At 44.7% G+C, this 24,052-nt stretch overlaps 1 protein-coding gene across 2 annotated transcripts in view; it reads right to left on the bottom strand.

Annotated features, from left to right (window-relative positions):
- Nucleotides 1-24,052, bottom strand: part of Slc35f2 (solute carrier family 35 member F2) — a 136,096-nt gene that overhangs the window by 30,343 nt on the left and 81,701 nt on the right. Inside the window, exon 1 of one of the 2 annotated variants that reach the window (XM_005069303.4) lies at nt 18,598-19,703. The exons of the other annotated variant lie outside the window; for it this stretch is intronic. Coding sequence (XP_005069360.1) covers nt 18,598-18,707 — 110 coding nt within the window. The 5' untranslated portion in view covers nt 18,708-19,703. Of the gene's footprint in view, nt 1-18,597; nt 19,704-24,052 lie in introns of those variants that run through there. 2 annotated transcript variants of the gene reach the window in all.

Raw genomic sequence — 24,052 nt, 5'->3', positions numbered from 1 at the left:
TTTAACATCAACACAAATTGCAGAAACCTCACAAACTCATGTAAATTGAACAATGCTCAATTGCATCACCCCTCGGTAAAAGAACAAATAAAGGAAGAAATCAAAGACTTGCTAGAATTCAATGAAAATGAAGGCACAACATACCCAAACCTTTTGGATACTTTGAAAGCAGTTCTAAGAGGAAAATTCATAGCACTAAGTGTCCACGAAGAAACTACAGAATTGTCACACTAGAGAATTAACAAAACACCTGAAAGCTATAGAACAAAAAGAAGCAAACTCACCCTGGAGGAGTAGATGCCAAGAAATAATCAAATTGAGGGCTGAAATCAATAAAGTAGAAACAAAGAAAGCAATACAAATAATCAATGAAACAAAGAGTTGATTCTTTGAGAAAATCAACAAGATAGACAAATCTTTATCAAAACCTAATCAAAAGACAGAGAGAGAACATGCTAATTAACAAAATCATAAATGAAAAAGGGGACATAACAACAGACATTAGGGAAATCATCAGGTCATACTTTGAAAACCTGTACTCCACTAAATTGGAAAATTTAAAGGAAACGGATGATTTTCTGGATAGATATCACTTACCAAAATTAAATCAAGAACAGATAAACAATTTAAACAGTTCTATAACCCCTAAAGAAATAGAAGCAGCCATAAAAAAGTCTTTCAACCAAAAAAAAAAAGTACAGGGCCAGATGCCCTCAGTGCAGAATTCTACCAAAAATTCAAGGAAGAGCTAAAACCAATACTCTTCAAATTGTTCCACACAATAGAAGCAGAAGGATCACTGCCAAACTCTTTTTACGAGGCTACAATTACCTTAGTACCCAAGCCACACAAAGACACAACCAAAATAGGGAATTACAGACCAATCTCCCTCATGAACATCGATGCAAAAATACTCAATAAAATATTGGCAAATCGAATCCAAGAACACATCAGAAAAATCATCCACCATGATCAAGTAGGCTTCATCCCAGGGATGCAGGGATGGTTCAACATACAAAAATCCATCAATGTAATCCACCATATAAACAATCTGAAAAAGAAAAACCACATGATCATCTCACTAGACGCTGAAAAAACTTTTGACAAAATCCAACACCCCTTCATGGTAAAGGTCTTGGAGAGATCTGGGATAACAGGAACTTACTTCAACATAATAAAAGCCATATGCAGCAAACCAACAGCCAACATCAAACTAAATGGACAGAAACTCAATGCAATTCCTCTATGATCAGAAACAAGACAAGGCTGTCCACGCTCTCCATACCTCTTCAATATTGTACTTGAAGTTCTAGCTAGAGCAAAAGGACAACAAAAGGAGATCAAGGGGATACAAATTGGAAAGGAAGAAGTCAAACTTTCACTATTTGCAGATGATATGATAGTCTACATAAGTGACCCAAAGAATTCTACCAGGGAACTCCTACAGCTGATAAACACCTTCAGCCAAGTGGCAGGATACACAATGGAGTATTACTCAACAGAAAAAAAAAATGGAATCTTGACATTTGCAGGCAAATGGATGGCACTAGAAGAAACCATCCTGAGTGAGGTAACCCAGTCACAAAAAGACAAACATGGTATGTACTCACTCATATATGGATTTTAGACATGGAGCAGGGCATTGCCAGCCTACAATCCCACAGCCAGAGAGTCTGGAAAGCAGGGAGGACCCTAAGAGAGATATGCATGGTAACCCAGAGAAGGGTTATGTGACAAGATCTCCTAATTGGGTTGGGAGCCAGGGGTGGGGGACAGAAGGAGTTGGGAGAAAGAGAGAGAGGGAAAAGAGGAGGGGAGAGGAAGACATGGGAGAGCAGGAAGGTTGAGCCAAGGTAAGAATAGAGAAGGATGAGAGATACCATAATAGAGAGAGCCAGTATAAGTTGGGGGAGAGATCTGGCACTAGTGAGATCTTCACAGATCTACAAGAATGACACCAAATGGCATTAAGGTTACCTTAAATGCCCTCCCCTGATAATGAGATTGATGACTACCTTATATGCCATCCTGGAACCCACACCCAGTGGCTGACAGAAGCAGAGGCAGACACTCACAGCTAAAAACCCAATTGAACTCCTGGAACCCAGTCGCAAAGAGGAGTGATGAGCAGAGGAATCAAGACCAGGCTGGCGAAACCACAGAGGCAGCTGACCTAAACAAGGGGGGAATGCATGGACCCCAGACTGATGCCTGAGGGGCCAGCATGGAACTGAGCCAGACACCACCACCTCCCACCCCACTCCCCATCCCCGCCCCGAACCTGGGTGTCAGAAAGGAGGCCTCAGCAATCTTTGGGACCTTGGAGAGTAGAGCAGTATTTATTCCTGTCATACAAATAGACTCTGGGAGCCCATTCCACATTAAGGGATGCTCTCTCTGTCTGGACACATGGGGGAGGACCTAGGCCCTGCCCGGGATGATATGACAGACTCTGAAAAGCCCTCATGGAAGCCCTTACCCTCCCTGGGGAGCAGAGGGGAGATGGAAGGGGGTGAAGGGTTGGGAGGATTGGGGGGCTGGGGGGAGGGGAAGGAGAGGTAACAGAGTAATGTGTAAAAAGATAAATAAAAAACAAAGAACCCCAAAAAAAACAAAAACAAACAAACAAAAAAAAGCCGGGCGTTGGTGGCGCACGCCTTTAATCCCAGCACTCGGGAGGCAGAGGCAGGCGGATCTCTGAGTTCGAGGCCAGCCTGGTCTACTGAGCGAGTTCCAGGACAGCCTCCAAAACAATACAGAGAAACCCTGTCTCGAAAAACCAAAAAAAAAAAAAAAGAACCCCCACCCCAATTTTAAGACAAAATGTAAATAAATAAAATGTATTAATTTTGCAAAAAAAAAAAACAGACGAAACTAATTCTGCATGAGCTACTTTAAAAACAGTACAGACAGTTAGAACTACTTATATTCTTAGTAAATTTGCTTAGCAGAACGATAATCACATCAAACAAAGAGGCTATTAAATAGCTTCGGGCAAAGTCAATCAGGAACTGCTTTGGATTAAAACACTCACCACTGTGGGGAGATAAAAACCAGGCCTTCAAGCTGCAAACTGCTAAAATAGTTTTACACAAATGAACAAATATTAAACTTGTAAATCTGGTGACTTCCTCCTACACGTTAAGTTCTGTGTGAGTCTTAGATAATCAAGAACATAGAGGACATGCTAATTCTCTCCCCTGTACAGTAAAAGCAAGTAGTGCTGAGTTCCCATACAAAGCTTACATCATCTAACCAAGTTCAAATGTCAAATAAAAATAGGAATTCCAGCACTTGGGAGGCAGAGGCAGATGGATCTCTGTGAGTTCGAGACCAGCCTGTTCTACAAGAACTAGTTCCAGGGCAGCCTCCAATGCCACAGAGAAACTCTGTCTCTCAAAAAAAAAAAAGAAAAGAAAAGAAAAGAAAAAGAAAAAGAAAAAAGAAAAAAATAGGAACACTAATGTCTAAAGAGGATGTTAGAACCTGTCTGTGTCCTTTCAGAAGATGAAATAATGGAGAAGAAAGAAGGTAAGAAAAGAGAAGTAGGCTGGCAAGTTGGCTGAGTGGGTAAAGACATTTGCTGCCAACCTCAACTATCTGAGTTCCGTGTCTGGGACCTGCATGCTAGGAGGAGAGAACTGACTACTGGGCTTATCCTATTGCTTTCACACACGCACCATCACACACACACACACACACACACACACACACACACACGCACTCACGCACACGCACTCACCCGCATGCACACACAAAAGAAAAGGGCCCAGTACCAGAATGTCAACCTATAAATTCCTACTTCATTTTGATTATAATCCTCCTAATCCCATTTTCTACACTGTGACACTCCACATTGCATTTGTTTTCCTGGTCTATAAATGCAGACACTGCCATGGACATTCTGACTGCTTTCCCCATACCCCCAGCCACACAGAACATCAGTAATGGTAAGGAGTATGGCTGAGCGCACACTACAGAGCACTAGTGTCAGGATTTCACATCTCTCCTTCATTTTTTACCCAACAGCCTATTGAGGGAGGTGCTATTATTATTCCTATGTATTGATAAAGATGCAGAAAGGTGAAGCTATACAGAAAAAGGACTACCTCTGTCTCTGAGGACTCAGAAAATATTAATAACAACCTTCATATCCTAACAGATGTGAGGCAGTGTAATGAAAATACCTATGAGGCAGACATCACATCAAACACTCAAATCTGACCAAAACTCTTACAAGACAAGGACTACAGGCACAGTTACATAGGTAAGAGACTGGGCTTCAGCCACTCAGAGAAATAACTTGCCTACGAAGGAATTACTATGTCTGTGTTTTTCCTGCTTTGCACACTATTCCTTGATAATCATAACAAAATGTGATATTGAGGATTACGGTGCCACACAGAGACCAGGTGATATGAATTATCCCACAGCTCTAACAATGGGCATCGATGCACAACCCACTGAGGACACGCCTGACAAATACTTTAATGCATCGAGTTTCGGTAAAAATAAGGGAGAAGGCATAAAATCTATCCTGAAAGGACTGAGGGTAGGATGACGAAGGGCAGGATTAACCTGGGGTGACATCGACAGGGCTGCCTCAAGCCTGACCTGTGAGAGTTTCCGTCCCTGAGACAATCCACAAGGCAGACTCTGCCCAGCATCTGGCAGAAGAACTGAGGGTAGACTAACCCTGTTCTCAACAGGCAGCCAGGAAGTCACAGCCCATAAAACATGTATTCTTAATGCCGCCTGCCAAGTGGGAATTCATAAAAAGTTTTGAAAGACTATTTTTTTCAACATCTAAATTTACCTGTTTGTGGATTAGCAAAACAAAAGTCCTTTTCCCTCTGGTTGCAGGTGTGGTTTACACTGTAGAAAGTGGTCTTCAAATGTCTGGCCTGCAGCGAGAAGCGAGAAGCCCACTGGGAGGGCAGGCACAGAGTCGGAGCCCTAGTGTGGTTTGGGTTCCTGGCTCCAGCTGCCTCCATGCTGTGGTTTGGCAGTTGGGCTCTCCTTGACTCTGGAAAGCAATACATCCTTTTTCCCATGCCAGTGGTGAGCTGGGTTTCCCCAAGAAACCATCTACTGAACTCAACAATTGTCAGCCAGTTGTCTGAGGACAGAAGTGAGAAGCAGATCTCAGAGCTCCTGGGGACAGAGCCCAGTGAGAGAATGGAGAAGAGGGTGTTTGGGGGAGATTTCCTGAGTCACTGGGTCCTTTCCAACCTTTCAACACCCACCAGCTTCAAACCAGAAAAGCTGTCACACTCCTCCTCCCTTAAGTCAGGCTCTGCTGGCACTGATTTCAGCCAGCACGCTCGCCCTCGCTGCTCTCAAACTTTTTAAGAGACCTTACCTTCCACTACCAGACAAGAGGGAACGAACGTCAATGGAAAGCTGGCGCGCGCACACACACACACACACAATTAAAAATAAAAAATAAGGACCAGAGAAATAGTCCAACAGTTAAGAGCACTGACTGCTTTTCTAGAACACTTGGGTTCAGTTCCCAGCACCCATGAGGTGACTTTCACCTTTTTGTAGCTCTAATCCCAGAAGATCTGATGCTCTCTTCTGTCCAGCTTGGTGCACAGATATTAATGCAGGCAAAACATCCATACATGTAAAATAAAATAATCTTTTTTTTTTTGAGACAGGGTTTCTCTGTGACTTTGGAGACTGTCCTGGAACTAACTCTTGTAGACCAGGCTGGTCTCAAACTCACAGAGATGCACCTGCCTGTGCATCATATCCGCCTGGCTATAAAATAAAATAATCTTTTAAGAATACCTTTTAGGATGGGTGCAGTGGTGCTCACCTTTAATTCCAGCATTTGAGAGGCAGAGACAGGAGGATCTGTGAATTTGAGGCCAGCCTGGTCTATAAGAGTGAGTTCAAGGACAACTAGGGCTACACAGAGAAACCCAGTCTCAAAATCCAAAAAAGAAAAAAGAAAAAGAAAAACAGGAAAAAAAAGAATACCTTTCAGATTTTTCCCATTGTGGTACACAGCTGAAAATCCACAACACTAAGAAGAATGAGGGGAGTTCAAGGTCATCCTTGGTGGCAAATGCCTTTAATCCCAGCACTCAGGAGGTAGAAGTGAGTTCGAGGCCAGCCTGGTCTCCAGAGCCAGTTCCAGGACAGACTCCAAAGCAATATAGAGAAACCCTGTTTCAAACAAACAAACAAACAAACAAACAAACAAGGAATACAAGGCCCATCCTGAGATGACTGAGACCCAGTCTAAAAGAAAGAGTTGAGCACGGTAGATCATGCCTAATTAATCCAAGCACTCAGGAGGCAGAAACAGGCAGATCTCTATGAATTTGCTGCCAATCTGGTCTATATAACGAGTTATAGGCCAGCCAAGGTTATACATTGAGGGCCTTTTCACAAAGAGATGGGGGGGAGTGGAGAGAAGAGAAAGTCATACAGATAAAAACTATATTTAAAATACATACACACACACACACACACATATATATATATGGAAGCAAATGGTGAAAGGAAGATTCAGGTGGTGATTATAGTTATCTGTAGTCAAACAGAAAAGGGGATGAAGAAGGGAATGACTAGTAGGTGCACACAAATTCTGGCTTAGAGATACTAGTGGATTTATGGGAATGTATTACATTAACAAAATTAATAGAGCCATTCATGTGCCAGCAATGAGCATGTAGCATGAGCCAAGAATTAAGATTAATCTGCTCTGTGCAACTGAAGTCTAAAAAAAAAAATAAGTTAAAAGCTGTTTCAAGAAGGTATTTATCTTGAGGTTTACGTCCGGTCAGGCATGGCTGGAGATACAAATGGCTCAGGGGGAGGTTGCCAAGGTCTGCTTGGGGTGTGTGGGTTGTTTGTTTGCTTGCTTTTACTATCCATCTCACAAGATACAAGAAAGTACTCAAGGCTAGCAGCACTATAACTAACAGTGTAACTATTAGTAATTAGGAGAATTACTAATGCTCCCTTTACCTCAGTTTCCCCATGTTCAAGCGAGAAAGTTAGTACAGAATATTAGCAGAAACAGAAGGTAGATCAGGAGTAGACTGCTTGCCTAGCATGCTGGGTTAAATCCCCAGTACGTGGAGCTGGGGTCCAACTCAGGAGAGGGAAGCAGAAGGATGAAGAGTTGAGATGAGTACATGAGACCCTGCCTCTAAAAATTAAAGCAAACCAAACAAGACAATGCATTCAGGTGGGTGTAGTGGCTCACACCTTTAATTCCAACATTCAGGAAGTTAAGACCAACTGACTCAAAATGAGTCCCAGGCCACCCCACATCACAAGGAGGAAAAAAAAGTTAACAGGATCGCATGAACTAATGTACCTGGAAGCTCTGGGATACTGTGGTCACTAGGAAGCACACAGCTAGCCATGCTCAGCAAAGCTCGGCTCTTCCTGCTTCTATCCTTTGCCCAAGAGCCTCCTTGAAAACCAGGAGCTGCTGGACACAATGCCATACCCCTCTAATCCTAGCCATAGGGAGACAGGAGCAGCACGATGAACAAAAATTCAAAGCTAGCCTGGTCTACATACAAGGACCTTGTCTCGATGCACCCCACTCCTCCCACAGAAACTTAAGGATTACTCTTTCCAAATACATTCCAAATTCTTGTAGAGGAGGAATGTCTCCAGGGTGCTCTGGGCACACCTACTGCACCATGCATGAACCCAGACTCAAGTTCTCAATGGGGACACACACCGGGGAAACAGAATCAAATTCTCTCTTACATATTCTGGTTTTAAAGAAATAACTAGCCAGGTGGTGGCGGCACACAGGGAGGAAGGGGGGGGACTAAAAAGGGGTTTTAAGGGTTTGAACTTCACTGTGGTCTTTGTGGTCTTTCATGAAAGCTGGTTCACATCATTAGCATACTAGCTAACTTGTCCAGTTGTTTTAATTACCATGCATTCCTATAACCATTCAAAACAAACATTCCCCAAATCTGTGCATCAAGACTTTTTATAAACTCGGCACAGTGGTGTGACACTTGCCTGCAATCCCAGCATTCAGCAGGTGGAGGCAGGAGGATTAAAATTTCAAGGTCATCTTTGGCTACATAGTGAGTTCAAGGCCTGCCTGAACTACAAGAGATAATCTGTTATAAGTTATTAAAAAATCAAAACCACTCCAGTCTTCATGCAGGCCTAGTCCTACTTTGCCTGCAAGTTGTTCTAAGGTACTAAGTCGTTTGGTACCTGGGGGGTTTAATAGTTAGAAACTATAATTTTAAAAGAACACAGGTTTCCTGAGATAAGCTTGATAACACAGAAAAAAAAAAGTCACATGTGACAATGTGGGAGTGAAAGCTAGAAGAAATAAGACAAATAATTCACTTAGATGCCCCAGAGCACATTTCTGTCACTTGGCAGAGTAAATTAAACTTGCAAGGACACAGATGTTACCAGGTCAAATGCACTTTGTGTATGGAAAGGAGGGTGTTCATGGCTTTTAAATGTGCAGTGAAGACTTCTAACTGTATCTCTTGGGGCTAGAAGGATGCCTGCACAACCAGAAGAACCTGAGTTCAAATCCTAGCACCCATGCAACAACCTAGGGATCCTGAGTGTTGTATAACCCCAGCTCCAATGGGGATGGAGACAGGGGAATTATTAGGGCTTGTTGGGTTCCAACCGGTCCAAGAAAACTTGAGCCCTGGGCTCAGGAAGATACTCTGCCTTGAAGGAATGAGTAGAGAGTAATGGAGGAGGACACCCAGCATTCTCACCTCTGTGTGCATAAAAACACATGCATCTGCTCACACACACGCACAGACACATAAATACACACTAAATAAGTAAATGAACTCTTTTGAAAAAAGTATTTTGGCTGGACCCGACAGCCTCCAAAACAATACAGAGAAACCCTGTCTCATAAAACCAAAAAAAAAAAAAGAAAAGAAAAAAGTATTTTATTTCAGCCGGGCGGTGGTGGCACACGCCTTTAATCCCAGCACTCGGGAGGCAGAGGCAGGTAGATCTCTGTGAGTTCGAGGCCAGGCTGGACCGACAGCCTCCACAACAATACAGAGAAACCCTGTCTCCTAAAACCAAAAAAAAAAGTATTTTATTTCTTTTCTTTTTGTTTTTATATGAGATGAGGTCTTGCTAACTATCTCCAGCTGTCCTGAAACACATCATGCAGCCCAAGCTGGCCTTGAACTCACAGCAATCCTCCTGCGTCAGTCTCTCAGTGACAGGACTACAAAAGTGCACCATAATGCCCAGTTAAGAATTTCAAGTAAAGGTTTTTTCTTTCTTGCCAAAATCTCTAGGATTAACAGCAAATGGGCCTGCTAAGTAATTAAATGGATTGACCTACCCTAGAGAGTTGTCCAGTATCAGCCAACTTAATATTGAAGAACAGCTGCCAAAAATTCAACATAGGTGAATTAACAGAAATGAGAGATCCATTACACAAGAAGTGCCATCCGATTCGATTTTTAAGTAAAGTCAGTTTGTTGAAGAGTGAGCTTGAAGCTTTCTGGGAAACTAGCCTGTCTGAAGTAAGTTCTCTAACAACCCTCAGTGAGTAACAAAAGAAATTAAGTTGGGGATTTTTTTGGGGGGGAGGGGGACAGGATAAAGGGTGTTTGTTGTAAAGATCTGTTTGTTTGTGGTTGTTCATGAGACAGGGTCTCATGAAGCCCTGAAGGGTCAGGAGCAGGCCGGGACTAGATTGACCTTGAACTCCTGATCCTTCTCCTCAGATGAAAGAATGGTGTACTACCATCCATCCCAGTTTAGGAAGTGCTGGGGAATTAAACCCAGATCTTTTGGTGTGCTGGGCCAATGCTTTACATACTGAGCTATAGCCTCGGTGTCTAACTTTTAAATATTACCAAAACATTTATCAACAGTTTCCAAGGATGGCAACTCACACTGTCTGCCCATGTAGCCACCTTCTAAACATCTCTGAAAACTGCCCTTCAGAAAGAGCCTACTTTTACTTCATTCTTAGCTCTCTCATCTTATTTACCACATCTCATAAAAGGAGAGGACCACACATGGGTAGACCGTGACTCCCCCAATATGGGCTATTAAATGGCAATCTCAGTGTCAGGGATGGGATAGCTCCCTATGTGTTACTGCTCAAGGAAGCCCCACAGGCTCCCAAAACAACACAGACCACTGCCATTGCTCTTGGGAGATGATAAGACTCTACTGCTGAAGATACATTACACTTTGGGTGCAAGACAGAGAAATCAAGATGGACCTGAAAACGTTGATGACTAGTTTTCACTGTGCCAGAAGGTGCTATGTAGACCACGGGGAGAGAAAAGACACCAGTGGTACCCTGCAGCCAACGCTCTATACTACAGTACCAACCTGCCCAGCAAGATGTGTCCAGCATGAACATCATGGGGGTAAGCAACTGCTTTTAGATTGAATTTGAAACTGGCTTCACAGGAAGGAATTCATGTCTGGTACTATAAGCCTGGTTAAAAGCCCATGGCTGGGCAGGTCACAGGCCACAGGAGGAACCTACTCCTGTCATTTTGCTAAACAACACATTGTCAAACTGCCTTCTAAATATTTTTGCTTAGACCTATAGCTTAGTGCTTTCCTCAACCTTAGCCAAAAAAGCTTCTCTCTGTAGCACTCAGCAATTAATGCAGACTCGTAACTAGTCAAGTGCTGAGAATAAGTGTCTATTGAGTGCTCTCCCCCAAATGGGACGTCTATAGCCACCCCACCTCATTCTTCAGGCTCAGGAAAGGGGTGGGAAAATGTAGAAATTGGAGGATGGGGAAGAGCATGTGAAATTGTGTCATGATATGGCCTCTGCGCCCATAAACTCCATACATTACCTGTACAAGCTCAAACCAACAAGATCAGCCAGCACTCAACAGGCAGCACTACCTGGATTCAGGGTGATTAACAACAAAAGCAAAGGGAAGATAAAGAGGGAAAGGAGGAGCAGGGAGTTTCTAGGGAGAGTTGGTGAGGCATATAAGTCAATATGCATTAGTTACATGTATGAAGTGCCAAAGATGTAAAGATATTCCATTTTCAAAATTGGGCTTTTGCTGAGCGGTGGTGGTACACACCTTTAATCCCAGCACTCAGGAGGCAGAGGCAGGTGGATCTCTGTGAGTTGGAGACCAGCCTGGTCTACAATAGCTAGTTCCAGGACAACAGTCTCCAAAGCCAGAGAGAAACCGTGTCTTGAAAAACCAAAAAAAAAAAAAAGGCTTTTAATGTTCCCATAGACCTAGCCTATCTCCAGAATGGGAAGAACGAAGAACTGCTACCATTTTGGATTTGTGCCAAGGGCAAAGTACTACAGGGGCTTCCAAGATGAACTACAGCCTCTGCCCTAAGGCACTCTCCAGGGCTAGTGGTAATTATTGTCAAGCTTTCAACAGTGAGCACAGTGATTGGTGGACATATATCTTACAGGTAGAGAAGAGGGGCATCCAACAGAGATGTGTGTGAGGACAGATTGGAAGGAGTCACACAGCCCATCTTGGTACTGTCTACAAGACTCTTTAAGCTTCCACAAGAAGACAGATAGCAAAAGCACTGAGGAGGAAACCACAAGAAAAAGGCTGGGTGTGCGCAGAGAAAGCACAGGTGTGTCTCTGTCGCTGAAGTGATCATCGTTCTGGTAGATGGACCAGGAGCAGAAAGGGACCCTTGTACTTAATACGTGGAAGCCTAAGTACTCACAAAGAGACAAATACCGTGTGAGTCCAGGTCATCACTAGGAGGCCTCTAGAGAGGTCAGAGTCATAGACAAAGTAGACCAGGCTTGGCAACACAGCTCAGCAGGTAAAGGCACTTACTACCAAGTCTGATGACCTGAGTTTAATCCCCAGAATCCACATGGCGGAAGAAGAGAATGACTCCTCTGGCCTCTATACTCCTGCTGCATAAGCATGCACGCGCGCGCACACACAGAGAGAGAGAGAGAGAGAGAGAGGGAGGGAGGGAGGGAGGGAGGGAGGGAGGGAGGGAGGGATGAACATAAATACACAAACATTTTTAAAGGGAAAGAAGGAAGGGAGGAAAGGAAAAAAGAATGAAGAACGAAGATGGGTGGGGGGGCTGCCAGGGTAAAGAAGACAGAGGATAGTTTTTGTTTGGAATTATGAACACATTCTGCAAGAGGACAGTGGTGAAGGCTGCCCTGACTAATGATATCTGCCTCTAAAGTCTACAAACAGCACACACAGAAGTAGCTAAAAGAGAGAAACTCAAATTATATACATTTTAGCATAATGGGGGGGGGGTTAGACAGGGTTTCTCTGTGTAGCTTTGGCTGTCCTGGAACTCGCTCTGTAGGCCAGGCTGGCCTTGAACTCACAGAAATCTGCCTGCCTCTGCCTTCCGAGTGCTGGGATTAAAAGTGTGCCCCCATCACCGCCATCCCAGCCATTTTATCATAATTTTTAAAACACCGAAATCAACTCCTGTGAACGGGTAAAAAGAAAGAAGAGAGAAATGGAGGAGGGAGGCCATGAGGAGAGGGACCTGCAGTCTCGTGAGATCTATCGGCGGCGACCAGTGGCTCTCAGGCTTGTGTCAGCTGCCGCTTTCTACAAACACAGATATAAACTGAACATTGTTACCTTCCCCAAGTTCTTGCTTTAGAATCTCACCCCCAAGCTGACAGTATTTGGAGGCATAGCTTTGGGAGGTGCTTAGGTCATGAAGGTGTGTGCTCGTTAGCTTTTGTCAATTTGATATAAATGAGTCACCAGAGGAGATGAAAACATAGAGCCTCACTTGAGAAACTGTGTCCATCAAACTAACCTATAGGCAAGTCTGTGGGACATTTTCTTGATTAATGATTGATATGAGAAGGCTGAATGCCACCCCTGAGCAGATGCTCCTGAGTTGTATAAGAGAGAGCCATGAGGAGCAAGCCAGTAAGTAGTGCTCCTCCCTGGCCTCTGCTTCAGTTTCTGCCTTGAGTTCCGGCCTCGGTTTCCCTGTATAGCAGACTGTGACCCATCCAATGAAATAAACCCTTTGCTCCCCAGATTGCTTTTGATCACGGTGTTTATCACAACGGGTAAAGTAACTAGGACAGGGTCATCTTTATGACTGGGGTTGCTCTCTAACCCCTTCTGTCATGTAAAGGCATCATGAGTCATCCTGAGAAGATGGCCCTGCATGAGGCAATAAATATGCCTGCACCAGACACCAAGTCTGCAAGAGCCTCTACCTCAGACAATCCACTCTCCAACTAGAGAAATGAATCCCTGCTGTTACCAACCCAAACGTCTTCCATAAAATGCCAATTATACAAAGGCAATAGCAACGTATCTGTGGGTGTCAGAGACCAGCTAAGAAACTCACCAATTCCAGTTCTTCACTTGCTCCCCAGAATGACCTCTGAGGAATCTCCAGGAACTCCCAAGAGACCATCAGCGCAGGGGAAGGACAGCATCCTAAAGCCTTAGCTTTCAGACATGATACGGTGAGGCTTCAGAACCAGTAAAGCGGGTTTCATTGTAGAATCAACCATAACTATATCTCCCTGCCGATCGCCAGCAATGCAACTCAAGCAAGTTACTCATCTGTTCCGTCAAATGAGAAATCAAACTGTGTAGGTGTGTCACAGGGCTGATGAAATTTAAACAGGGAATCCTCATTTGATGATGGCTATTGCTACCCTTTTGTTTTAATTGACATCTATCTGATTGTGTGAAACCATGGATGGAAGCCACAAGAGTCCGGATGAGAGATGATAAAGGCTTACACTGAAGTAATGGCTGGAAGGACTAAAGGGGGAATGGGCTCTAGGAATAGTCTATAAATGTGTCAAGATAAAGAATAAGCTCTGACAGCCACCTTCTCTGCTTTCAAATTAGTCTACAAAAGGAACAAAGAGAAGCAGGACAAATCCAGAGGTTGTCTAGAACTATTCCTGGGAAAGGACCACATCCTGGGTAGTGTGAACAGAGGGCAGTAGAGGGCCTATTGGAAGAGAGCCCTTAAGTCCTCCTACTCTCTCCTCTTCACTGTACCACACAGAGACAATCACTGCATGTCCTCTGACAACTCCCTGAAGAGCTGAGAAAGTCATCAAACAGGTCAGATGGGAGCAGCACCCATCAAAGCACTCAACGGAAGAACAAACAACTCAGCACAGAACTGTGCTCTGAGGGTGGAAATGGGAAGTCACTGGGCACCAGGGAGCCCAAATATCCGAGGCAGTTAAAAACAAACATCGGACAATGTCATATTGGGTGTGTGTTGAGGGGTAAGGGTGTTGTGCTGACATCTATTGGGCAGAGGCCAGGATGCACAGCTTCCCCCAATAAGGCATTATCCAATTCAATGTGTGCTATAATAAAGTATATATTTGTGGACAAAACTTGACATTACTTCTAACTCCCAAGTCTAGAAGAAGCAGATGATAATTGATTGTACAGTAGAATGGGGCTGGGAGAATTTATGGAGACTGATAGGATAAAGGATTACCCAGGTCCCCGAAGCACAAAGCATATAAATGCTCTCATTTCATATAACTTTCTTAAATAATGCCATATAACAATACCCTTTGTGGGGCTAGAGAGATGAATCAGCAATTAAAAGCATTGGAAGACATGGATTCAGCACCCACATGGTGGCTCACAACAGTAACTCCAGTACAAGGTGATCCATGCCCTCATCTGACCGCCTCAGGCACTAAGCCGGAGTGTGGTGCACAGACATTCATATAGACAAAACACCCATAGACTAGAGGAATGGTGACAGGAGTGCTCCACTCTTGTAGACTGATGGATGGTGACAGGGAGTGCTCCTGTACACTGACAGAAACAAGGAGAGCACTTGGAGACTGATGAGCTACTACTGCTCACCCTCCTCCAGTCCATGCCCTCTCCACACTTAGTTCCTTGCAGTCCTTTAAGCAAAACACTCTCCAGCCCTTCCAGCCTGGCTACCTTTCTCACCCGGTAGGAACAAAACTTCAAGTTTCTCAGCTGTCCCTCACCCTGGCAGGCCTGCTCTTTGTGCCAACCCTGAACTTTGGAAGGCAGCTCTATTCACTGTTGTAGCCCAACACCACCAGGGAACTTTGAACTTACGCCTCTGACACTTACCATGGTTCCTTTACCATAATATGATTATGAACCCTCTTGAAAACAGGAACTAAGTCATCCCTACCGCCCCTCACAAAGATTAGTTAGGGCCTAGAACACTACAGATACCCATGGTGTGTTGGATGAAATAACAAAAAAGAAAAACAAAATCTGACAGGCTTTGTTACAAAAATATAATAAAAAGTCATGCCTCAACTGCTTACCCTTTACTTTTTTAAGGAAAAAGATGAGCACATGAAATAATAAAGTTTTCTGCTAAAGACAGGAAGTTGCCAACCATACCATTTTGAAATATATTAATAAATTAAGATCTGTGAGTCAGAATATAAACTGTCTGATAGTGTACAAATAAGTGTCCTCTTGTACTTCTGGAAACCCATGATTTTTTGTTACAGTATATCACTTGACTAGAGAACAATAAACAACAAAAGTCAGGCTCAAGGCAGGAGGGGGAGGGTGGGAAGCATGGCAGTCCATGCCTTTAATTCCAGTGTTTGGGAAGCAGAGACAGGACAATCTCTGAGTTCCAGACCAGCCTGGTCTACAGAGTGAGTTCCAGGGAAGCCAGGACTACATAGGGAAACCCTTTAAAAAAAAAAAAAAGTCAGGTTCCAGGACAAAACCTATTGAGAGTCATTCTGGGTCTATTACCCTGAATGCTCCAGACAGTAAGTACCCATTGAACTTGTGGAATGAGTACTCAAGTGATCTGATACTTTTCCCCCTCTTCTGTCTTTGAGACAAGGTATCACTACATTTGACCTTGAACTCCCAGAATGCCTGTGAACATTCCATCCTGGGGTTACAGTCAGCCACCACCATAATCAATCTACTTATCTAGTATTAACAATCACAAAGAAAAATGTCTGCACCCTAAAGGAGGCAGCTATGTCAAGAGTTGGGGTCACCTGGAATATATGCTTCAGATAAAGAAGGCAATCTGCTCCAGGCCCTTAACTTTTCCCTGTATTTAGTATCCACATATCAGAAGTGGTTTTCTTGGTGAAAGGAGCAGAAAAGGAAAAAAAAAAAGCAAAACAAAACAACAACAACAAAAAAGCTTCTATGAAACTATAAGCTATCTCTCTGTATCCTGTCTTTTCTCCATACCCCATGGTTCCCTGAACAAGGAGGTTAGGAGTTCAAGGCCAACTTCAGAGAACATAGCAACATGAAAGTCATGGCCTCTTTGAGACACTGAAAAATAGTAATATCAAAGAAAGAAAGTTGCAGTCTGTGACCCTCAGAATAAACATCAACAGAAGGAGGCATTCAGAGTATGGGGTAAGGAAAAGGATGCTCTCATGAACTTTGTCATAGAAACCAGATACTGTAGTTCCGGGTACTCAGGAGGCTCAGGCAAGAGGGTCATTTAAACACAGAGTCCGTGACCGGCTTGAGGACAACAGAGAAACATGGTATGTATGAAACAAAAAGAGTGTGAGGGAGCTAAAGACAGAATAAGAGCAAATATTGTCTATGGACTCTAGAAGCATATTGTTGAGCTTAATTTACTTTTCTGGCATGGAATTTTCGATCAGGAAAAGAAATGATATATGAGCAAAGAAAAGTAGGAAGAAAAGAACTTTATCATCTCTCAGTTATTTGTTCATTCATTCATTCACTCATTCATTCATTCTTGTGCTAAGGGTTGTGCACAATGCCTGCTGACAAGCAGGCCCATCCACAAGGAGTGTAAAATACCCACAAACCACCACCACACAAGAAAGTAAGTGTCCCTCGGGGAGGAGCAAAGTAATCCTCACCGAGAGATGGGAGAAATCCCAAGGGGCTAGAGTCTTCTGATTATAAAGCATTCTATCTGAAAACACTACACTATGAAGAGGAACATCACATCTGCTAGTTCTTGGTATCTCTTGCTGGGCTGATATCTTCCAGATTATCTACCCCAGCCTTAGGGTCATTGGCATCTTCCCAATTACCACAAGTTCCCATTACCAGGGAATGAGAGCGGGTGGTGACAACTAATCCATGCAGGACACTGAAATGGGCCAGGTTCTCTATTCCCACTGCTGTGTGCTCAGCCAGTGAATCCTCTCAAAGCCCTGCAGGGTAAGCAGGGTGGGGTGGGGGGTAGAAGATGGTTAGTAATTTTTTTCTTGCATTACTTATCTATTTAGTGTGTCCACGTATGTGTTTACGTGTGGACATGCATGCCACAGCACATATGATGATCGGAGGACAATTCTGGAGAACTAGTTCTCCTTCCATCCTGTATGTTCATCTTACCTTCCACCCCCACTTTTTTTTTTCTGTTGTTGAGAACTGAACCCAGGATCTGATCCATGATAATCATGAACTCTTACTGTACTGCAGTACCACAACGATCCTCAAATAGCAAACAAGACTTGGGTGACTTGTCCAAGCAAGGTCAGCTCACTAAGATTTGAATTCAAAATCTGTTCCCTTAGTTATGTCGCTGTAACATCTTCCAGCTAAGAAACTAGTGCCAAAATATCAGGACATTACATAGCTGGAAGAGAATGGTTGGTTTGGGGCCAAGTTACCCCCTTGGAACACACATCTATTTAAAAATATGCTTATTTATGACAAAAAATGCATGTATACACATTTATCGACCAGCTCTGAAAATGAGATGCCTTTTCAAGGGCGTAGCTTTCAAAATCTTTCCTGAAACTCATTGCCCAGGGTGGATAGTGGCATTTGCCTGTAACCCTGGCACTCTCATAATCCCCAGGAGAATCGCTTAGCCTTGTGTTTCCCTACCTAGAAAGTGGGTCTAACAATAGTGCCATATCCTAAAGTGAAGGAGATGCGGTTCTACCGTCCACATAAATGGCTAAGCGCAGTGCCTGGCACGGAGCGAATGCTCAGTAAATGGATTTCATTATTTGGATGTTAGCCTCTATGTGTCTCCAGAACACATCGTCCAGTGACCACAGAAAGCTTTCCCCAGTGTCTCTGCCAACTCCTTAAGAACATCTCTACCTATGGTCCAACGGAGCACGATGACATCAGACACCTGCTTCCCTGGACGTAGCTCTGGAGGTAATCATGTCACCTTGCTCAGGCACCAAAACAGGGCAGACCCAGTCTCGGGTTCGCAACAGCACAAAACTTAACCCAGCTTTCTCACTTGAGTGAACTCCAGTCGGAGGCAACACCAGGCCGGGTGGGAAAGGATCGCGAGCTGAAAGAATGCGGGCGCCGAGCCAGGAAGGGCAGCACTTCCACCTGCCAAGCGCCAGGGTGGCCAGCCCTCCTCCACGGCGTCCACGGGGACTCCCACCCTGCCGCGGGGCCCGGGGACCGATCTCACAATACCAGCTGGGTGAATCCCCTGCACACCCTCTGAAAAGCATCGCCACGGTTTCTAAGGATGTGAAGATGAGCATCCAGGTGAAACGAGACCTCCCCGAGTGCTCGTCGGGAGTGCGCGGAACCAAAATCGGGGCGCCACCGCCTCCTCAGACACGTGCGCGTGGGCTGCCAGCGAGTCTGGTCTGGGTCCCCGCCACCCAGGCCCGCCCCGCGCTGCACTCACCAGGTGAAGAGTTTGCCTCGGATCCTGCTCAGCAGGTTGCCGATCCTGCCCAAGGCGCCCAGCGCCTGGGGCTCCGTGACCCCCGCGCTCGCCGGCGACTCGGCCTCCATGGGTCCCTACGAGCCTCGTGTGCCCGGAACCCCGCGAAGTGCCCCGGCCCGGAAAACAGGAGGCGGCGCCTGTGAGGACGGCGGCGGACTCGGCCCGCGCCCGCCTTGCTCTCCTGCTGCGCTCGCTCGCCTGCTCGCTCGCGTCCCCGCGCTCCTCCGCCCGGCTCGTGCGACAAATCATTAACTGTCAGGCCCTTAGGGCCAGACAATGCTATTGCAGATCATCACCTGGCACCTCAGTGAAGCTGGAAAGCTGGGGGAGAAAGGGCAGGTTTGTTTTCTCAGCTAGCGTCAGTGCTGGGTAGAACAAAATGTAAATTTTTAAGGAATTAGGGGGTTGGGCTTCTTCCCACCCCCGCCCCCACCGGGGGTGGGTGGAGTTGATTTGGTGAGTTTGTTTGACCCAAGGTCTCACGCTGTAGCCCAGACTATCCTGGAATTCACTATGTAGCAGAGGCTAACTTCGAACTCTCAACAGTCTTCCTGCCTCAGCTTCCAACGACTTGGGATTTACAGGCCGGCGCTAACCACGCCCGGCGCATTTCAGGATTTTATGGTTCCTTGTTTGAAATCAGAAACGAGGTGATCTGTTAAGAGGTTATTTTGGCTGGTTTCCAGCGTGTCCTACAGGACTGGACGCAGAGAGTTGGTGCCAGCCTGAACTTTGCTAACTGGAAGGACCCACTGACCCCGCCCCTGTCTCCTGGTCTCCCTCCCTCTTCCTGAAAGAAGGGAAGAAATGCTACAGTTTCTTTTCCTCGCAAAACAAAGATGTAGGAAGTGTGTCTTTGTGGCGCGGGGCGAAGCAAGTCTGTCTCGCGGGTGTGTTGTGTTGCCTTGTCACACTCAGCGTCGTCCTGGCCTTGGCCTCATCTCGCCTTCTGATGCTTGGATGGACCCAGAAGGCACAAGAGGGAATAAAAAGTGAGGTGGGAAATTTCCTGGTCCTGGCTGACTGAAGAAGTCTGGAGTGCTGATAAAACACCTTTTTTTTCCTGAAAGAGACCAGGAAGACAGAAGAAAGGGTGTTGAAACCGATCCCCACCCCCTCCGCCCCACCCAACCTTTTTCGTGGATAAAGGAACCCAGTAACAGTGGATTCTAGAAAACTGGACGCAGAAGAGCAGGCGGTTCCGGAAGAGACACTGACAAGAGCCAGCTTTTAAACCAACTGGTGACTCACGCCTTTAATCGCAGCTCCTAGGAGCTAGGAGGTTGAAGTAGGAGAATGACCTTGAGTTGGAGGCTAGCCCAAGATAGTGTAGTTCTAGATCACCCTGAGTAAAGTAAGATCCTGCCTCAAAACAATGGGGTAGGTATGGCTGAGCCTGTAAAGGCGGCTGAAGCCAAGTCTATGCTGGATTTCTGGACCCCACTTGGTGGATGGGGAGAGTAGACTCCGGCAAGTTGAACTCCACATCCAGGCAGTAGCACACACAAACACACAATCATATCAATGTAGAAAAAAAAATTATAAAAAAGTAGTAATTTGGAAACTGTAGCTAAAAGAGCCTCAACTTTACTAACTACAAGCACTGCAAAGCTTAAACGATTATTGTATTTGTTTTTGCCTTTTTGAGACAAAAATCTCACTCCAGAGACCAAGGTAGTATGAAACTCAACTAAGTAGCCCAGGCTTACTAAGTAGCCCAGTTTAGAGCAGTCCTACCAAGGGCTGGGGTATACACCATCATGCCTTGAATTTTTTCTAATTTTATTTGCTTATTTTGTTTTTTGTTTGTTTGTTTTAATATGGGATCTCTCTAAATAGTCCTAGCTATCCTGGAACTCGCTGTGTATATCAGGCTAGCCTGGAACCCACAAAAATCCACCTGCTTCTGCCTCCCTAGTACTAGGCCTAAAGGCGTTGGCCAACATACCCAGCTATTTTTTTCTAACTTTAAAAGGACTTAATCAAGCCGGGCAGTGGTGGTGCAAGTGAGTTCGAGGCCAGGCTGGACCGACAGCCTCCAAAACAATACAGAGAAACCCTGTCTCGTAAAACCAAAAAAAAAAAAAAAATTAAAAAAAGGACTTAATCAAAATTTCTTTATAAACACTTGGAAAAAATAGACTGGATCAGATGGTTATAAAGTCCTCAGGATAAGTTGAGACTGGATGAAACTATTTTATAATTGTTAAAATAAATATTATAAAATACGTGTTAAAGTAAGGGCTGAGGGTATAGGTCAATGGTAGAGTACTTACTCGGCATACTTGAGGCTCTAGGTTCATCTCCAGACACAAAGATAACAGTTACATAGACTGATGATAGATGATAAATAGATATTTTGTTTATTTACTTAGATGGACAGATGTATTGTCTATGTTTAGATAGATAGTTGAAGATAGGGAGAACGACCAAAGAAGCCTGTCTGAATATTAAAGAACAAGTTGATGAAGCCTTTTGACATTATCAGAAGCACGTGTAGGGGCTTGGGATACGGCTCAGATGGCACAGGTTTAAACACCAGTATCGAAGAAAACCAGGAGTGGTGACACATGCCTGTAACCCCAGCACTTGGGAGGTAGAGGCAGAATGATAAACTCAAAGTCATCTCAACTACATAGTGAATCCAGGGCCGGTCTAAATACATGAGACCTGCCTGTCTCTAGTTGGATGGGGTGAGGGGAAGGACGAATGAACTACAGTCCCTAAACTCTACATATTGGCAATGTGGAATTTTTGGAAATTGTGGCCTAGGCCCTTAATCTTAGCACTTGGGAGACAGAGGCAGATGGGTCTTTCTGAATTGATGCTAGCCCGTTCTACATACCAAGTTCTAGGACAGCCACAGTGCTACACAAAGAAACTCTGAAAGAAAAGAAGAAAAAAAATATGGTGTAGAATTTCACCTGAACCCTGTACTCCTCTATGCTCTTGTGAATGACACAGTACAAAGAAATACCTCCCCATATGGTTGTATAAGACCCAAAAATGACCTTTCAGATTCCCAGTCTTATAAACGACAAACTGAGCCACCTGTGCCCGGTGACTAACCAGAACAAAGTACTTGTTAACCAAATTTTGTTTTTGTTTTTGTTGGTTGGTTGGTTGGTTTGGTTTTTTGAGACAAGGTTTCTCTGTATAGTCCTGGCTGTCCTGGAACTCTACCAGGCTGGTCTCAAACTCAGAGATCCACCTCCCTTTGCCTCCTGAGTGCTGGATCTAAAGGTGTACACTACCACCGCCTGCCTGCCTGTTGTTTTTTATTTATTTAGAAATAGAGTATCCCTATGTCACTGAGGCTGGCCTGGGAATCATGACCCTCCTGCCTCATCGTCCTAGTGCTGTAATTACACCATTATCACCACACCCAGCTTTAACCCAAGTTGAATTTTGTCTTCTAGCCCCCAGGCCTCTGAACTTTCACCACGCCTGAGTCAGTTTGTCAGCCTTCCAGAAGACCCCTGCTAAGAATAGGCTGCTTCAGGGTAAAACCGTCTCTATCCACTGTCCTCTGCTAGTTCCCTCAAGTAACTACTGTAACAATTCTACTCAGTCTCCTGATATTTAGAATTCTTTGTTTCCTGTGTGGTAACAGAGAAAGGTATGGGCTACATCAGTAAGTACACATAACCTTAAAATAAAGCCAGGGAGGGATCTCCTAGTGGTAAAGCAGGTACCTAAAATGAGCTAACCGTGCCTGGGGCTTCTAGAGTCTATCTGTAGCACCAACACCTGCCCCCAATCACCTAAAAAAGGTGTGGGGGATGAGTGGTTAGCAGAGGAGAAATTTTTTCTTTCTTTTTTCTTTTCTTTTTTTTTTTCTTTGTGACACAGGTTTTCTCTCTGTAGCTTTGGAGTCTGTCCTGGAACTAGCTCTTGTAGACCAGGTTGACCTCGAACTCACAGAGATCTGCCTGCCTCTGCCTCCGGAGTGCTGGGATTAAAGGCGTGCACCACCACCGCCCAGAAAGAGGAAAAATTTTTTTAATTTTAAAGAAAAGAAAAATTACCAAAAAAATTAAACAGTGTCCTGCACATGAGCACACACCACACACACACACACACACACACACACACGCGCGCGCGAGTTTAACAGAGAGAGACAGAGAGAGAGAGAGAGAGAGAGAGAGAGAGAGAGAGAGAGAGAGAGAGAGAGAGAGAGAGAGAAGATTTTGGGCTGGAGAGATAGTTTATCCATTGAGAGTACCAGCTGCTCTTCCAAAGGACCTGAGTGCAATTTCCAGCAGCTACGAGTCATCCACAACCATCTGTAACTGTAGTCCCAGGAGATCCAAGGCTGTCAGCCACTCACATAGTACATAGACAGACATGCAGAAAAAAATCCGTATACATAAAATAAATATAACAGATCTCTTAAAAAGAAGTTCAAATGTGTCAGACTGGATGATGTGCCCCCACCTCCAAATATGGACTGGATCTGTGGACCTACAGTGGTGGTTTTACCTAGCAAAACGGACTTTGGAGCTCTGATAAAAGTCTACATCCTGAGATGGGGAAGTGTGACCCTGTATTATCTAGTGGGTCATAAATGACGTGTTCTCACAGAGGGAAATGGCGCATAGGGGGCCAGGGTTTCACCAGAAGAAATTCCATAAGGGGACTGCGGGTGATACACTTCAATACAGGTAGCTGCTCCAAGCTCAGAGCCTCCAGAAGAAACAGCCTTGACAACTTTAGACTTGATTGTAACAAGGCAAATCTGATCTTGAACCTCTCTGGCCTGCAGAAAACCGAAGGAATAAATAAATTTGCCCTACTTTAACTCACAAATTAATGACAACTTATGACAGCAGCCAGGGAGACATGGGCTACTGTGTAAAGATCAGGATCTGCTGTCTCATGAAACAAGCAACCTGCAGGGAACCTGTGCATCATGATTCCATTCTTGAAAGCCACCAACGAAGATACACAATTTGTATCTACATATTATCTACATATGAGCTAGACACATATTCACACTTGCTTCTGTTTACATGACCCAAGAGAGCAAAGCAGCTGGGTATGCTGGTGACTCTTTGTTACTTCAACTTGGAAGACTGGAGCAGGAGGCTGCCTCTCACCAGGAGTTGGGATCCTGCCTGTGCACCATAGTAGCTTTCAGCTCAAAAGGAAAACAAAACAACAAAAAACAAAAACAAAATCCCCAAAACTGAAGCCACCCTGGGGTACAATGAGCCTGTAATCCCTGAACTTGGGAGAAGGTAGAGTCTAAGTATGGCCCTGCCTATTGAGTTCCAGGCCATGGAGAACTACATAGCTAGACCCTGTCATCAAGAAGGAGAAGGCTAAAGTATAGAGCTCAGGCCAGGCCATTGAGAATGGTTAAATCAGGGGCAGAATCACGGGTGGGGTGGGTGAATGAAGAGGTTACCCT

The sequence above is a fragment of the Mesocricetus auratus genome, unplaced genomic scaffold, assembly GCF_017639785.1.
Source record: "Mesocricetus auratus isolate SY011 unplaced genomic scaffold, BCM_Maur_2.0 Super-Scaffold_100022, whole genome shotgun sequence".
In the NCBI taxonomy this organism is placed as follows: domain Eukaryota; kingdom Metazoa; phylum Chordata; class Mammalia; order Rodentia; family Cricetidae; genus Mesocricetus; species Mesocricetus auratus.
The sequence above is the reverse complement of the archived record's forward strand: the minus strand, read 5'-3'. Positions and strand labels throughout refer to the sequence as shown.